Source organism: Python bivittatus, unplaced genomic scaffold, assembly GCF_059951505.1.
Source record: "Python bivittatus isolate LINGU-HERP-01145 unplaced genomic scaffold, Pbiv_v1 ctg000310_np1212, whole genome shotgun sequence".
Classification (NCBI taxonomy): Eukaryota; Metazoa; Chordata; class Lepidosauria; order Squamata; family Pythonidae; genus Python; species Python bivittatus.
The window spans coordinates 11,607,822-11,626,307 of record NW_028277054.1 but is presented as its reverse complement, the minus strand read 5'-3'; the positions used below and the strand labels follow the sequence as shown (position 1 = coordinate 11,626,307).

At 34.9% G+C, this 18,486-nt stretch overlaps 1 protein-coding gene across 23 annotated transcripts in view; it reads left to right on the top strand.

The window, feature by feature from the left end:
• EPB41 (erythrocyte membrane protein band 4.1) overlaps positions 1 to 18,486 on the top strand; it is a 78,757-nt gene that overhangs the window by 54,979 nt on the left and 5,292 nt on the right. For 12 of the 23 annotated variants that reach the window (XM_088140086.1, XM_088140083.1, XM_088140084.1 and 9 more), the window contains 6 exons: positions 744 to 794; positions 9,882 to 10,349; positions 11,471 to 11,599; positions 12,756 to 12,857; positions 16,358 to 16,438; positions 16,856 to 16,984. In XM_088140086.1, the coding sequence (XP_087996212.1) occupies positions 744 to 794; positions 9,882 to 10,349; positions 11,471 to 11,599; positions 12,756 to 12,857; positions 16,358 to 16,438; positions 16,856 to 16,951 (927 nt within the window). In that variant the 3' untranslated portion in view covers positions 16,952 to 16,984. The other 11 variants (XM_088140091.1, XM_088140089.1, XM_088140092.1 and 8 more) reach the window with 8 other exon arrangements.

Genomic DNA, 18,486 nt, shown 5'->3' with positions numbered 1-18,486 from the left:
TAGTGCTAGTACCCAGTTCCTTTCTTTCTTTGGTTCTTAATGAAAGTATGATACCACATGCTTAATTGAAGTTTACATTCAGCTGCAGTAATTACTACTTCACATTCAAAGCATCTAGAATTGTTTGTTGACTTGCCTTAAGAATATCCAAAATTATTAAGTGGATTGGAATGGAGAAAATGAGAGAAAAAGATTTTGGATTTTATTTTGCAGCTGATTGCATTTTTTGTTGAAATACAGAAATAGGAATTTTGAATTCATATTAATAACAGTTGGAACAGCATGGAAGGCCTTTTCATGATTGGCTCCTGAAGTTCTGATCAGAGTAGCGTTGCTACAGAATGCTATTAAGTTGGCTTTACAAAGTTTTGTTCTAATTATATAAAAGTTGAACAAGAATAATGTGTATTTTCCTTATATGAAAGTATTATTGTAATTTGAGGGCATTTCAGAAGAATACAGTCCTCAGATCATCTCCCATGAATGATCCTTCAGTATTTCAGAAATTAACTATTAGTGGACTTTTCATTAGAATTAATAATTTTAATACACAGATATCTTGAAGTTTCTTAACTTGCTTTGTTATACAGAAGGATGTATTGTAATTATTAGTCATAGGACTCTTCATTTTTAAATTTAACTATTGTAATCTTAATAGTCTATAAAATGGAGTTTAGTTCTGGTTTATCTGTCTTTTCTACTTTGAAATACAACTGAACTTTCCATACTTTGTGCATGTCCAGGTCAAGAAAGCCACATTTCAGCCCTGTGAGAGACAGGTCGGTGGGCCAGAGGTAAAGCTGCTGTTTTGATACATGCTTCGAAAGCAGACTTTTGTACTGCATTGGCACTGGCAAACCAAAACCCTCAACAGCAGCTGCTAAGTAGCATTGTTTGGGCTGCCTTTTCAATAATGTCATCTCTCACAGCCTTCTGATCTAACATTTTAAATGTATTTGCAGTGCTGCAAGCTTTTGCAGCTTTTCAATTGCTTCTTTCAGCGCATGGCTGGTTGACAAAGTTGCATGAAGATGTTGCCATAAACTTGGAGAGAGAGAAATTATGAAAGTTTAACTCTACCCTATTCTTTTTATGTTGTCTTCCTCTCTTTTCATGTTTTTCTTTTAATTCTCATGTTACTCTTGCATACTTTATCATTTCTTTTTGCTGCCCAGACTCCCAGCTACTTTCTCCCTGATCTCCATTACTTAGGGGTGTGCAAAGACTCTGTCCCCAAATATCAGATTGATCAAAGAAGACTGAGTCAGCTGAGAGAGCTTAGAGCCAAATTTTTCCTGTCTTAGATAGCAACTTTCATTTGTCATACATGGAAAAAGAAAAGCAACTTCAGAATTCTCCAGCCTATGCTTAGTTTTCACATAATACTGCAAAATACTACTTATATTAAATTCTTTACACACTGATGTCATGGATAAATGAAAATATAGAATAAAATTTTATTCTTTTTAATTTTAGACAAGCATATTGCATTTTCTTTGATTTTAAGAAACTGAATACTTTGCACCTTAATCACAGTGCGATGTGGGAGTGGACATTTTGGTATCTTCCATGACAATACCTTCAATATTCAAACAATTATGCTATAGCTGAAATATCAGATCTAACATATAATACAATTTTGAATTTCAGGATAGCATAGAAAGTTATAACCAATATTTTGTATGATATCAGTTCTCTTTGTAAAGCAACGGTATTACATACATAATTATCTATAATTTAACTCTTGAAGATATATTTTAGCACATGGATAGACTTAATTTAACATGAGTTTCTGCACAGAGAATTATTAGCAATTCAGAATTTGTTTACCCAGTTAGCTAATTTCTCCATGGAATTTGGTTCCCACTTTTAGGACTAACGAGGAGTTAGTTGTGCTGCTGGTACAAAACATCTGATAATTTCTATAATTTGCGTCCTTGCATATCCCCAAGTATCATTTTGAGCATTTTTCATCAGTCATTTTGTTCATCTCTCTGTCTTTCTTGATCTCCTACCATGAAAGCAGACACAGGAACGTCCTCTGTTAGTGCAGGATGAAGACTATATTAAAAAGCAAGAGAAAGCTACTGAGGGAACTTTACCCCACCGAGCAACTGAAGAAATCCAGGCCAAAATTTCTATTCCAGTTCCTGAGGAGGAGAAAACATTCAAAACATGTCACCTGTACTCTAACATTTTTTCTTCTCCACGCATTCCTTTTATGATGTCTTTTTTGGTGATCCTTGCAATGACTGTGTGGTGGCTGGTTTTTCTGTGATTAAGGAACACACAGAGGCTTATATGAAATATCAACAAGACTACACCCTTCAACTTCTGGCTGAAGCTACTGTCTTATTCTTTCTATTTTATTCTTGACTGTAGTTCCATTTCTCAGAAATTCTGCTTTTTAAAATACATACTTGTCCAACACATAGCTTCTGGTATTTTTAAGAGACAACAAGGGACATCAGCCAAGTTGCACTGTGACAAATTTTAAGATTGTGCAATCCCTAAAAATCAGATTATGTGAAGGATGTACTTAAGTGGCTTCTATCATGTTTCAGACTCATGTCTGCATTTACTTAGTACAGACTTGCTGTTAAAGTTGGTCGTTGAGTTCAGCAGCTTGTAGAGGAAAAAAGGAGTGATTGTTGAAAAAAAAATCCTTCATTATACCTGAGAATTGGGGAAAAAAATGGGAATCAGTTATAGACATCTTTAAAGTCGTAGTGTCTATTCCCAACTTGATTTATAACACATTCTATAAACAAAGAAATACACAACTTCCACTTAAAATTAAAAAGTGCTCTTCAGGATAATTCAGAGGTGTATATCCAGATAGCAGAGAGTACCAAAATGGGTTAATTCCCTTAGTATTATAAAATAGATTTTACATCTTGCTATTAAAACTTTTCACACCTCTGTCTTAAAGACATTTCTTTGGGAAATGTGATTTGTTTATCAGTATAATTTAATGGAGAGAATTATAACTTATTTCAAGGAGAACCTGGGCAAGAATAAAGTGGACTTGCAGCATATGCTGCCTCACATTAATTGTAAGGGTAGCATATTCTTTCTGTGTTTGCTTGTGTATTACTAGATGCATATTTGTGAATCATTTATCCTGTCTGTATGATTTTGCTTTAAATGAAAAATTGTAACTTCTGGTTTCTGTTTGGATTGGGTTAGAATGGTAGAGAGCCAATAACTTATTGGAAATAGTAATCTATAATTTAAATTGCTCTCTTATCATTATGTTAGTTTTTTCTAAATTTTTCTGTGTTTTCCTTTTCTCCAGAATATTAAATAGCTTCATTTTCACTGTAACACCTATCAGTAGGAAAGTAGTATGTTCTAAAATGTGTGTGTACTGTTTTATGCATGATGTTTATACTATTTGCAGTTGTGTTAACACATAACTGAGCATTACTTTAGATAGAAGTTCTGACATCTAACTATATACTTTGTTCATTTAAACCTTTGCATGTTGCTTAACCTTTGAAGCGTTCAGATGTAAGCTTCTAGATGGTTATTTGATATCTAATTTATTTGTATAGTTTTAAAACATAATTATAAAGTTCTGACTTTGGCTCTTCATTGATGTATTGTGCTAACACAGATGAATGGATTTTATACCCCTAGAATATATTGAGGAGAACTTCACAAGTTTTTAAGAGCAAAATTGCAGTACTCAGGCTAAGTAGCTATAAACCTGAAACTAGAAAGGAGATGTGTGGCAGTTAGATTATTGAGCAAAGTTGAATATGGGCGAAGGTTTAACTGATTCAGATAGTATTTTAAAATTAATCTTTAAAATGTTTATTTACTTAGAATTATATGTGGTTGTGTTGTATGTGCAGGTACAAGATACATATAAGATATTTATCTTTTTGACAATTTTGAAATTCAGAATTAATTTCTTTCAATTGTGCAGTCATAACTATATAGATCAGCCTTCTCCAGCCTGGGGGAAGAGCATAACTCCACTAATTTCTGGACGTCTTATCTGCTTTCAATACTATGAGCCATGATCTTCTTTTGAACTATCTGAGATGTCAATTTGAGGCACTGCTTTTAGATAGCTGCGTTTCTCTCTACATTGTTACTTTCTGATGGTGATGCTGTGATATTATTGCTCATAGAACTTTCCTGTATTTTTCTGTATACCTCTGTTTTGTCTCTCACATCACTTAAGATGTTGGAGTGAAGGTCATCAGTCATGGTCAAAGAGTGTTTGCAATTTACAAACCACACAAACAAATCACCTGTCTTCAGTGTTTCTCTCTTAAGAGGTTATATTTAACCTTCTCTACATGGACTCACCTTTGACTCATGAAGGATTGCATTTATAGCTTGCATGTGATGTTGGATCCATTCCTGTCTTTGGATGCTTAAATAGCATCAGTTACCACATGTATAAATGATTAATAATCTTAAGGCTAGACTACTTGGGACTCTTCAGTTGCACCAGAGTTCTGGAATTCTACCACCGATTGAGACCAATAGAATATGTGCAATTGCAGTGTCTTTTAATCTATTTCTGAACATGAGCTTCAAATTCTGCCTTCCGTACTTTAGGACTTAGATGTCTTAAGGATTACTTTCACCCACATAAGTATGATCAAGTCTTCTGAGATGAGATGAGTGGTAACCAAGTAATGGGTCTTCCTGCAGATGTTGCTATGGAATCCACTATAATTTTTATAGGTTCAAAAAAAGGCTAGTGATAAGTTACTGCTAATCTCTTTTTTCTCTTTTTTTTCAAGGATATGTATGTCATTTTTAGTGCCTTTTTGGTATTTTTATTTATCCTGGTATACTGCCTGAAGAGCTCCAGTCAAAATATTCCTAGATTATCAATTACATAAATTTGAAAACTGGTGTTATAAAAGTAGAATATAAAATATTTGATTCAGTTTGATCAAATCGCAAGAGAACGGCTAACATACAGATTTGATTCAGTCTACATTTAGTGAATGAGTGGGCAATAAGAACAAATGTTCTTTTCTGTTTTATCTTACGTTTCTTATTTATATGTGGATTGTTATTCACTGAATAACTCAGGAGGATACTTTTACTCACTTAACAGTCACCAACTAAAAGATCTTGAAAGGCAAAACTAATACTTTGCTTTAAGATTTTAGAGAGCTGTAATTTAAGTATGTAATAATGAGGAAGGGATTGAGAACTTCAAAACTAGTGGAAATTAATATTATTTACCATTATCCCCCAAAGTCTACATTGCAATAAGAACACAGAATGTCTTTATAAAGAATGGTTTTGATCCATACAACAAAACATCTAATGCTCATTTCATGGTTTCCTCATTAGAATTATCCTTTGTGTTTTATAGACTCCCTGGTCAATTTGAAAAGACAAAACCATAACACTCAGTAGCAGTTTGAAAATCCATCCAGTTTGCAATTACAAATTAATGGTAGCCTATTGATTTTTTTCAAAGTTTTGATGTTTCATGTTCTGTAAAAAAAAAAAAATGGTACAAATGAAAGCGAGTTAAATTTGGAATGTTGTCTCTCTGCTTCATAATACTGCTTTTTAAAGTTTATTGATCCTTTTGAAATGTATTATTTTTCACTTAGTTGGTCTCTGGGAATTCTTGCTGGTGAGTGTAGTATGTTACCAATTGTGCATTTTAAAACACTTTCAATATAGGTGCTTCTGTACATATTTTCAGTATGGGGATAATCTAATATTATTGATATATTGCTTGAAATACCCATAATAGCCACTTGCTAGAAACTGAGGAAATTTCTTTTGGAAGACTTTTGAACAACAAAATAATTTTAAAGGGTCTGTCCCTGATTGCTTGCTCTATATATTAGTTTATCCCCTTGATTTTTTTTTTCATTTGAATGCTGTTTTTATATAGATCCTCTGCCTGATCCAAAAGCCTATCCAGAATAGCTGTCTCCATTCACTGCAGTGTCAGCAATGTGCACATGGAGCTATTAACAAATTAGTAATGAATTAGGAAGCTCGGGTGAGAATTTGTAACTTTTTCAAGTTAATATAGCAGCTAGTTATCTTGAGTCAACTGTTGTATGGTTCTGATGTTCAAAGATACCTAGGGGAACACTAAAAGCAATCATAGCAATGTCACTGCATATTTTCTTCAGCAAAAAAGGCTGCATTATTCTATGTCTGCTTGTGTCAAAAAGCTATTAAGTGGTATAATAGAACAGAGTTCCCCAAGTTCTCCAGTTTTTGGACTAGTGGGACACTTGGAATTTTGACAGCATAATTACGGCCATTCTTAACAATTGGTTCTTAAGCAGTCAGAACGGATTCATTTGTATGAAGTAGACTGATGAGATTGTTGTCCTTCATACAGCTAATCTCTTAAGATGCTCTTTGTCCTTTCAACTTCCTTTATATTGTAGGGGGCTAGAAATACTTCCAAAAAAGCAATAGGGTGCAACCCTCCATCATTTTTATTTTCCAAGAATGCCTCTGGGATATATGTGGGATTCAGAGGCATTGTTGGAATTACAGGTGATGCTTGAGCTGGCACATTGCTTTATAACATGCTAGTTTTTTGCTCTTTTTTTAAAAAATAGAGTCTTAAAGAAATAAAATTGGTTAGTTGGTAGCAAGGGAGATACCTGCAGGCTCATTGGTGATCTTCACCTAATAAACTATTACGGCTCTGTCTGCAGCATTCTGAACAATCAGGCCATTTTGATTGATGTAGTGCTCTCCTTTTTCTTAAATGAGATTTTTTTAAAAAATAGGGGCAATATCAAATAAGAAATTCAGACAGTTCTACAAATAATTAAAATATAAAATAGAGATAGCCAGCTATAGAAATGTCCATATGTAGTCCTAAAATGTTTAGTATAATCTGTCTTAATTTTGAAGTGGAGCTCCTGTCATAATACAGAAGACTCTTTCCCATTAATTTACTGTAACAGTAAATATAAAAAGGCAGGGTACTTCTCAAAAAGACTACATAGCAAGAACAAATTCATCCTATCAACTGATTTTGGCATGTGTCCTTCCCTCAACTAGTTTGCATGTAACAACTTCTGTAGCTGTTATGCTTTGAAAGTGAGTATGTTTGCTTTATAAATAGCATTTCCAATCAAAATTATAGTTATGGTAGAATATTCCCTGAACTTGACAAAGTATTTCTAATATAGGTAATGAGCTATACATCAAAGTCTGTCAAGGACAAGTTTGACAAGGCTGATTAAAATAATCAGTTTACAGGCAACTTTTCAGTATATTCTTAGAGAATCTAGTTTTCAGAAAAAGTTCCTGATTCAAATTAATGGTTCTTATAATGAGTGCAAGGGAACACTTTGTTTCAAGAAATTATATCCAATAAGTAGGCCTGATGAAAATGTGAAAAATGCCAAGGAAGTATCAGACAACAGATGCAGAAGGGATAAAGCTAGGATTGGAACCACTGTGCTCTTAATATACCACCCAAAACATTGTGACAAAAAGATTTTGAAATGGCAGACAATAGGTTAAAAAATTTAGCCCAGATTACTTACAAAGGGTCATAGGTATTCAGATTTTTGGGGAGGGGGGACAATGATAAAATGTGCGTCATAATATACTCTTTGTATATTTGAGTGTGATATCTTGACACAAATACAGGAAGGCAAATCTTGCATCATGCCATCACAATCTATGTTTCATCATTTTGGTACCATGGTGGATAGGAACAGACACCTGTGCTAAGAGGGTCATTGAGAAGGGAAGAACCAATCGTTACAAGCTGGAGAGTTCACATTTAACACTTTGTCTTGGTGTTTGTCTCATCCAAACAGCCCTGCTGTTTGGATATTTTGGCTACCAAATGTATAGATGCTAAATTTTAATTGCTGATATTAGTAGTCTGTACATATGATTGACAGAAGCAAAAAGATTTTTGAAAACATTTTGCATATACTATTTGAACTGTCTAGGCAGTGCAGAATTCATCACCTTAGTTTAGAGAAATAAGTGACTGTTGAAGTGTTTTTCCCTTATTCAATTGGCTTTCTTTACCTCATTGAATAAGGCAGATTTTATTTTTTTAAATTTTCATAATATATTATTGTATAATCATTTATCCAAAATGAGTGATTTCTTGTCATTTCTTGTCAGAATTGTACTCTGTTGTAGAATATTTCCCAGACTTTGGATATTTGACAAGCTTTTTATAATGCAGATAAAGATTTCATCCCCTGCAGCAAAGTCACTTCATTCATTGCAAATTCCATTAATTGCCTGTAACAAGCTTGCTTTTCCAGCCAATATGAAAAATCAGATTTGGGAACAAGTATCCTTTAATACTGGGGTTCATGAATTTCTGGCTTTGCCTATACACCTTACCTTATTAAAAATATTTCATTTTATTCAGTGGGTGATTGGACCAGGCAAATTTTCTATACTATTTCTAATCTTGAGCATGTTTTCATCCTTGTCTTTTTTCTATTACTGCTCCTTTTCTCAAGTTGTAATAGGAGGGCTTGCTGAGATTTATGATGATCTAGTTGAGAACTTTCTAACAGGCACATGATGGAAGACAGGGTAACGCCATTGTTGATGAAATCCTCTGGTTTGGCTCCGGTGCTACAGATACCCTTGCTTTCTATTAGGCTGATTGGATTTCTTTGTTTTATACTATGTTGTTACTCATTTTATAGTAAAAGTTGAAAATAGGCAGGTAAAGGTTTCCTGTTTGACATTTGCAGTGTGTTTTGTCAGATATTTTCAGACAAGCAACATCATTGTAAATAAGTAAATAATGACCTAGCTTCTGGTAATCTCTGTGCCATACTCATTTAGGATCTTTTTGCCATTATATCATTTGGATCATAATTCTTATAAAAGAGTCAGTAGTACTCTCTCCTTTAAAGTTGTGCTTTGTTGAGAAGTTCAGTTTTATTGAGAGCTTCAGCAATTAAGATGATTTCTAGAATTATGCATGAAAAGTCCAGCTTATAAGGACTTTGGTCATAAGAAAAGCTATTGTTTCCAAAAGAACAGTTTAGAACATTCCTCATTTCTCTTTAAAAGTCCATAGACCTGTAGCTTCGGGAGGGGCAGCATTATTTCTCAGTTATAAGAAATTGAAATGTGTGTTTAAAGTAAAAATTCTCCACCTCAGCAATAGAAAGCATTATTTATGTGCTTATGTTTTTCAAACATAACAAGCTTTCAGTATGGCACATGATGGATCTGTGTTTTACATGTAAGTAGTGAGGATAATATATGTGTTTTTTCCCATTGCACTTTGTGGCAGCTTAGGCAAGAGGGAGAGAATGGTTATTGAAAAATAGTATGGAGGGGGGGAGCAAAGGCTAACGCCTTCTTCCCTAGCCTGCAGACTTTTACCAGTTTAAGATGGCAGAAAAGCAGATCACATCTAGTTGGTTTATGATTCATATGATGATCTCAGGTACATGTTCGTTAAATTGCAGTGATCTCTGAATGTCCCATCTCTTCAAAAGTAGCATTTTTCTGCTGTTGGCAAGAGACTAGTTGATTGGTCCAATTACTGTAGTTCTTCATTTATTGAAAGGGTAGCTGTTAGTACAGAGAAAGCTGCAGTAGCCTTGCCCACTTCAGATTTAGAGCTGGACCAGGTCAATTCCTCTGACAAAGAGGAGAATATAAACAACTATTTGACCTTGCCCACAATAAACCTAGTCCTTGTAAATGTGGTACTGTTGCTGCCTTTATTGCAGAGGGACTATAACATAGCCTTTTTGAAGGCACCTGAAAGATTCATCTTCAGCCATTGTAGTAGTGTACATGGGCCCTACTGAGTCTTATTCTAAATTTTTCACTGTTTCTAGATGAAGTGCACCCTGTTCCTAATTCTTTCTGGCCTTTTTTTTTTTTGTGTATTCATTTCTTTTTAGAATGTGCGTGACTGTCTCTTCAAAGAGGATGCAGATGAAGTGACAGAGGGGAAAAATATTATCCCTCACTTTGAATGGGAGGTTCCAAAGCATTCATTAGGCTTTAGCGAGAGCCAAATGTCAACCACACTGGAGTCTACACAAATTCGTGAATCAGACTCTTTTTCAATAAACAGCAAGGAGCAGAAAGAGAAGGGTGCCACTGCTCTTCTTGAGAGCAAGGAAGATCTAAGGTGTGAAAAGGGATTTTACTCAAATATGGAAAAGGAAGCTGAGGATTCAAAACAGGCTGAGGTGGAAATATCTGTAGTCCCTGTTTCACCTCCATTGTACCTCCATGAGCAAGAGGAGGAAGCCTGTGGTGTTGAAGAAAAAAAATTAACCAGCAAGCCACTTAGAAAGCTAAATGGAGAATATTACAATCCAAATGTTGATAATGAATTTCCTGCTCTCATTCGCTGTTTCCAGGTAGTAAATGTGAACACAGAATATCTTTTGCAAACGCCTATGCTACATTTTCTGAGTCACTTTGCAAACACTGCAGCAAGCATATGCTTTACATATCCATGAAGAAGGATTAAGTTTTCATGTCCTGAAGTAATTTCCCAAAACTAATCAGTTATTTAATTTTGTATTGTCTATATAAATTATTACCCCCTTCTTCATTCTTATCTGAAATAGATGTGTCTTAATTAAACAAATTTTTCTTGATTCGTGCAAAGAGAAGGAAATACAAAAAGCTAAAGATGTTTAATATATCAGAATAGCTAAGTAGTAATTAATACTATTTTTTAATTAAAACAGCATAACAACTCTTAAGGTCTGGAGTCATCAGATTTGGAAATACAACTTGCCTCCCTCATATTATAATATTTTTTTGCCTGCTTCAGTGTTCCTTACTTATTAATCCATCTGTTAAAATACCTGAATATGTAATCTGATAATAAGGCAATACCTGCCTGTCTTTGGAAATGCAAAGGGAATATGATTGTGTGAGACAAGCCTTGTGGTGCTCTTACTAACATTATGTTCTCTTTGAGTTAATTATCAGGTGGTGGCACAGCTGATTTTTCTTTTCCTATTGCTCTTGTGATTTGAATATCCATAAATGGTGATTTGGTAGTGATTTGATATAAACTGGTGGACTTCACATTTCAAACTGCAGGTGTTGCCTATGCACTCTCTATAGGTTTCCTACATTCAATTTAAATTCATCTAGTTTCTGAATAAATAAGTATCATGGCATGTCAAAAGGCTTGATATTCTTCCTACATGGTATAGCACATATATATTAGTACTATATGTACATAGATGTCTGCAATTAAATTTCTCTTCTATTCATTAAATATTAATATTGCTCTTAAGAGTGAATCAATTTCCATTATTTGGCCAATCTGATTTTTAAAAACCATGAAGTCATTGCATTTCATCATAAATTTCACAATTCCACAAATGAGTGCAAACAACATAACAGTTGTGATGTATAGTTGAGTCCATGGTACATCTACAAGATAAATGTTGGAATTCTATTAAGTAATACTGATATAATGTGACTAAATGTACTTTGCTTTGAAACTCCTATTTTGTAGCCCCCCCTTGTGAAAACTCAGACAGTTACCATCTCTGATGTGTATAATACTGCAAAAAGTGAAATTCCAACTAAAGAAGTTCCAATTGTCCACACAGAGACCAAGACTATAACTTATGAAGCTGCGCAGGTAGGCTCTTTCACATCTAGTGGTATGGCGTTACTGTAATATTTCATATGACTGGTAGAAAATCCAAGAGTGTTCATAATTTTTAATCTAAATTGTTTTGAGCATTTTATTTCAGTGGGTATTTTGTAGCTGCAGGGAATTCCACTTGTGACAATTGCTGTGAGAAATACCAATATGCTATCAGAGAAACTCATGTTTCTCTGAAACAGTTGTGTGGGTATTATACATGAATGTATGCACAACTTAAAGTAACTATGTAAAACAGTGTTTCTCAACCATGGCAACATTAAGACGTGTGGACTTCTGGAGTCCGTGCTGGCTGGAGAATTCTGGGAGTTGAAGTCCACACGTCTTAAAATTGCCAAGGTTGAGAAACACTGGTGTAAAACATAGCTAGGAAATCTTACTGGTCTGAGGGAGTGGGCAAGCCAAGGCTCCTGGCTTCCCTTTTTATGGCTCACAGAGCTCATTCTGGCCATGATGGCTGAAAATTTACAATACAGTACCCAAACTTTTGAAGTGAGAAACAGATGAAAATGATCTAAGATCTAAAAGTGTGTACCGCATTTACAAACTTCCTCTCCAGAATCCTAAAACAGCCCTGCTCACGTACCTGATGGGACCACTTTATGGCCATCAGTCTCCTGAAAAATCTTTTAAGTGTGGTGTTTAGTTGCCAAATGATATCCAGCCCTAATCTAGGAACATAGGCCAGTCTCTTTGCTGAGAGCTGAGCTGGCTTAAAGTGTGATGAAGGAGATTTGTGAGTTAATTGCTCTCCAGAATCATCATTCAGGGACAGCTGCTGTGAATCCCAGTAACATATAAGTAATGGCCCCGGGGTAAGAACAAAGATGTCCCTCAGGATTCATGTTACATCTTGGGCAGATTGCACTCTTGAGTAGAAATTTCCCAGTGTGTATTCTCACTAGGATAGCTTGCATGTTGGATGGTACCAGAAGGAAGCAGATGTGATGGAAGCTTTTTTCAAAGATCTACGCAAAGATAAATTTAAGGAGAAACCATTTCTGTATTATTTTAGTAGCTGCAAAGTGCTTTCTGTTTTTTTGTTTTTCTGTTTTAATTTTTCCCTATGGCAAATATGCTTGGTAAACCTGTGCTCTCTCAACCTAAATATGGTGTATTTCTGCCATAGACTGATGATGGCAATGGGGATTTAGATCCTGGAGTTCTCCTAACTGCTCAGACTATCACTTCAGAAACCACCAGCAGCACTACAACCACACAGATAACAAAGGTAAAACCAATGTTAACAAGTATATGATCTAATTGATAAGCTACATGCATGTCAAAAAATGAGATGCACAAGTTTCATCTTCTGTGTGCCTTTGGAATCCTGATAGGATTGGCAGTAGAATGCACAGAACACAGGAGCACTGTTTTGTTATAAGACAGGTGTTGTTACAGATCAGAAAGGCTTGTGTTCTGATGAAAATTGCAGGTGTGGTGATAGAAATCACATGTGAAGAAAGGAAATAGAACAATATTGTATTCAAGAGAAAAGGAAACACAAAGGGACCTTAATTCTCTGCCTATATAAGTAGTTAGAAAGATGCAGTGGGCTCAAGTTACCCTTTAGTTTTACAGTTTTTGATTACAAATAATAAATATAAATTGAAAAAAAGAAATAACAAACTATGAGCCAAAAGGTATGACATACCATGAGTTACAGATGCCCTCTTAAGAGTTTTGTTGCATGTAAAGAACCAACCTGTTTGATTCTTGAACTTCTGGTATTTGTAGTGAAGTTGGGAGACCTGCTTAGCCATTGTCAGAGACCTCAGAGAAAAAAAAAACTAATGTACTTTGTAAGATAGAGTCTTAAAGCAAGGCTTTGCCTCAAATTCTGTCTACATTAAAACTGAGAATTAAGGAAACTTGAGAGAAATTGGTAAATTGGGTGATTAGTGCACTTGTCTTAAGTTTTGATAGCAGCTTCCCAAAATGTCTTATATGTACATACAGTCTCCTATAAGGCATCAGAAATGAAAGTAGGTAATGCAAAGATTAAATCATGCTGCTGATGGAACCAGGTTCTGGGTTGCTAACATTTTGGGGAAGAGGGATACAATGCATAGAAATCTCACTGGGGTATATGAGGCAAGAAAAAGTAGCCTCTGATCCTGAAACAGAGAGATAGGCATCACAGCAGAACAGAGATAGTACTATCACAAGAATGGTCTTGGACATTAAATGAACTATCACAATTATTCTGGATGCCTCAGCAAAAAAGAAAACTCAGGAATAATTACCAACTTCAGAGAAAATACTACTTACAATTTAATGACTCTGAATTTGGACTCAGGAGAGGGCACGTTAAAAGAATCATTTAGCTAGTCCTAAAGAAATAAATGAAACCTTACGGGGTTTCTTGTATTTTTGACTGCATTAAAGGTAGTTGGCAGAACAGGTGATAGGCGTACTGTAAAAGGAAGTAATTAATGATTCAAAACTATATGGTATTATGAGGAATGGCACAATTCTTATGAAGGTGGAATTACTTCAGAGCTGAGCCTTTTTTCCATTAAGGCTTTGGGCTGACTTGTGGGTTATATGGTTGGGTTATGATTTAGCAGTTAGGCATTGTCATGTATCTGCAGCATCTTCCTTTAATCAATGGAGGAAGCATCTACACAATTAAGCTCTGATCTCTTTGCAGCCATCTGGGGATTATGAACATCTCTGTCAAAGCAGCAATCATGCTTGTGATTAAGCTGTTTAAACTAGTAGAATTTAAGAAACATGGCTATGGGCAGAAATTTTGTTGAAATTCTCTATGCAACTAGAACCTTTAACCTGATACAATATGAGCATAAATTAAGTGGATAGTAGTGCTCTCAGAAGCTGGAAATTATAAAAAAGGCACATTTCAACTTCATTTGCATTCATTTAGACCCATATTGTTACATTATCTTCCAAATCCCCAAATACTTATGTAGGTTGATAGAAAAATCCTTTGATATCTTGATAATTATTAAGACCACACTTCTCTGTATATTTAACCTGGAAAAAAGACCAGTGGAAATCTTCCAAGTAGACAGATTTTTCCATGTACCCTAGTGGATTCCCCCTCAATTTTTTACTAGCCTTATTCTACATATTCTACCGTATTATTTTTGAAAAATGGTAAAACCATTCAGGGTTTTAAAATGCCATAGAGCATCCTGATACTATATTAGCAACATTGAAGGGGAAGAGTAAAAACAGTGGAAAAGGCCCAGGGTTTAAAAAAAAAAAAAGTTCAATTTGCAGAGAGGCAGAATGTGACTAACAGTTATATTCAGTTTGTTAGTTAATAAAAAACATATGCCAGGATCAAATTTTAGGTACATTAACTAAACAGGTGCTTGTTTTCTATTAGTTCCACAGCACACAATGAGCAATCTGGGCAAATTATAGGTAAAGTTTCCTTTGAATGGGGAGTTTGTTCAGTGGCCCAGCAGATGTTGATTTTGCCATCTTCCTCAGTAGCTTTGTGGATTAATTCATGTCTCTATTTTGAAGCCTGTGCATAGATTGGGGGATTATCTCCATCATATGAATGTATCTAATCCCTTAATAAACCCACCTTCATATTTATTCATTTGATTTATATCCCATCTTTCATTTAGGAGCTTAAGGCAGTGTTCATAGCACTCAGTCCCTCTATTTTTCCCCATATCAACACCCTGTGAGGTAGGTTCGGTTGACTGAACTGTGGTAGGTTCCAAGTTACCCAGTGAGCTTCTTTAGTTGAGGTTGAATTTAGAACCTGGGTCTCCCCACTCCTAGTCCAGCATCTTAACAATTATATTACTCTGGCTTTTATGTATATATGCTGATGTGGTGTGTAATATTTTATAGTGCCTGACCAGGTTAATAAGAATTTAGCAAATAATGGCTACTTTATCTTTCCCCTTTAAAAGCAAATGAAGATTTGTGGTTGATACTGTTTCTCCTGCTTTGCCTCATCTCTCTGTCCAAGTATTTCTGTGTAGGCAGATCTGGGGTCTCTAGGAACTAGAGAAGGCATGGCCATGAAGCATCAAAGAATCTCAAAGTTAGCCATCTAGTCCAGTTTCCTCCTAATGCAAGAAATCCACTGCTGCAAATTTCCTGACAGAAAAACCATTAAAGTAGGAGAATCATCTTAAGAGGCATTCCCTCCTTTTTCTCATATAAGAGAGCATGCTTCTTCTAGATGACATCTGCTATGACATAATCTAAAACAAAATACTTCATCATTACCAAAGCATTTTTATAAAACAGGAACAATGAGGTTGTGATAGCAATTATGACATAATTTACAGCTCCTCACCATGATAGGAATATAAATTAATAGAGAAAATAATTTAATCTTCAAGGGCAAGGCATTTGCAATGAGTCCTAACTATTTTTCAGACATATACAAAAAAGAATCTGTTGTATTAATTTCACTTTTAAGATCAAAATAATATGATTTTATATTCTGTAAAGCAACTTTCCTGTAGTTCACAAAGAATGAGACATTTGGTCTCACTATTCCAAAGTTTGTAAAAAGAAAACTGAAAATGGTGAAATCATAATTATGAGAAGGAAAGGTTAAAAGATTATATAAATTTATCCTAATGCTAATTATATACTAGATTTTTTTTACTTATATCCCTATTTCATAAACAATTTAATCTGGTTTTATTTCCTTTTTTAAAATAACTAAAATCCATGTACGTTTTATTTTTTAATTATAAGCTGATGTTAATATTTGTCTTCTCATGACAGACTGTAAAAGGTGGAATTTCAGAAACACGAATTGAAAAACGAATTGTCATCACAGGAGATACAGACATTGATCATGATCAAGTAAGAGACTGCAGTGACTGTTGTGATTATTGATAATGGGTGGAGACTTCAATTAACAATAGGAGAGTAACTTTAAATTCAGATTCTGAACTCCTTTTTGAAACAATCAAAGTCTTTTAAACTGAGTCCAAATGTTTTTCTAGGTGATGACAGATAACAAGGCATCATTCACAAACACTAGAAGAAGCTGTTGTGTTTGGATAAATGTATAGTTAAAATGAAATTAGAAAACATCACTTGCATAATGTATCACTGCTATGGTAGAGCTAGCACAGTCTTCTTCAAGTGTTAGACTAAAACTTCACCATGCTGACTGTGAAATACGTTGTGGCCCAAAAAATACATAGGATATCAGATTGTGCAGAGCTAAATTAGGCAGCACAGCAATAACTTGTTCTTTATACCATTTTTCTTCAGGTTCTTGTTCAGGCCATCAAAGAAGCTAAAGAGCAACATCCAGATATGTCTGTGACCAAGGTAGTTGTTCATCAGGAGACTGAGATTGCAGAATAAATAACAAGAACAGCTATATCTAGTTTATATCAGGTAAATTCCCCTTTTAATGCTACTTCATCATAGAGTATAGAAAGTTTTAATGTTAGTCATAAATAAAGATTATTTGTTGCTTAAATCTTAAGGGAGCTTCCTGTTCTTGATATCTCAAGTGTATTAATCTATTATAGTAAACCTTTACAGGCAAAAACTGCTGCTAAAAGGTACATTCTTTGTTTGGACCAGAATCTAGACATAATACAAAAGAGAATGATTAAAATAGCAACCCATTTCTGGCTCTCATTGTGAGTCATATCATGACTTTTAAATGCCCTTAAAATTTAGCCTCCCACTAATGTTTTAAAGTGGTAGCAATGAATGTTTGGGATTAAATAGGTTCGGTCTGCAGAACATAAAACCTGGAAGTATCATGTCATGTGGTATTTCTTGTGGCCTGCCAGGTCTTGTTCCCATACTCATATAAGCTGCCCACTCACTACCAATTGGCTGAGAGAAACATATAGTGGACCACTTAAAAGAATTGGGTGCTGCTGATATTGCCATTAGAAGCATGGCTAAGAATGCTAAAGTGAGCCAAAATAAATGTTACAAATTCACCAATGGCCTTTTATCTTCTTTTATCTTATTTTTTACATGTCTCATGAACTCTGATTTTTCATATTATTACTTTTTAATGTGTACTTTAAAAAAAGGCAACCTGCGTGAACTATTCATGATAATAAAAAGGCGCTCACAATTGCTTGAGTTGTTCAGTCCTGCAGTAGACCTCTCAACCATTGTGGCCATCCATTGCAAGTTATCTGAATCTTGTAGAGAAGTGTCCTCTGATAAAGCGAAGAATATATTAATTATTCATGGTCTTCCCAGTGCAGTGCTGAGATAATGGGCAACTTGGGAATGAAACCTTAGCACACCATTTAATTTGAGAAATTGTCTGTGTGCTTCTCCTTGTGGATTATTTATGCTACAGATTTGTTTCACCTGACATAAGTTATTTAATGGTGATTTAGTTGTACATAAGGACATAAATAGGTTTGGGTTTTTTTTAGCTTTGGGTATTTTCTCTCCTGTTTTCTTTTCATCAGTGCTAGTGTTTCTCAGCAAAACACTACTTTATGAGTGAGCTATCTTGCCGGCATTTAAAGCTTGAGCACTATACAGGTAGTCAAGAATTGTTTCATGCATAAGTGAACAAGAACTGGGCACTTGTGCTAAGAAGCATCCTTAACTCCATGTATTGACAGAGCATCATGCTCTGATTTATACCTTTAGGTTTCAGAACTTTGTTACCTATGGAAGAATTATCCTATGGCCAATTTAGGGAACCTAGTCTTGGGAAAAAACAAAGCTTTCTGGACTTTGAGTATCCATTGCAACAGACCAGAGTGCCATTTCTGAGCAAGCATCTAGGCAGGAATCCTCCATTTATGTACCAGAAACCAAAAGACCCTTGGAGGCTACCTTCAGGCATGTAGATTTTATGTACTTATTTAATTTGTGTTTTTATCCGATCATTCTGCAGTTATGTCCCAGTA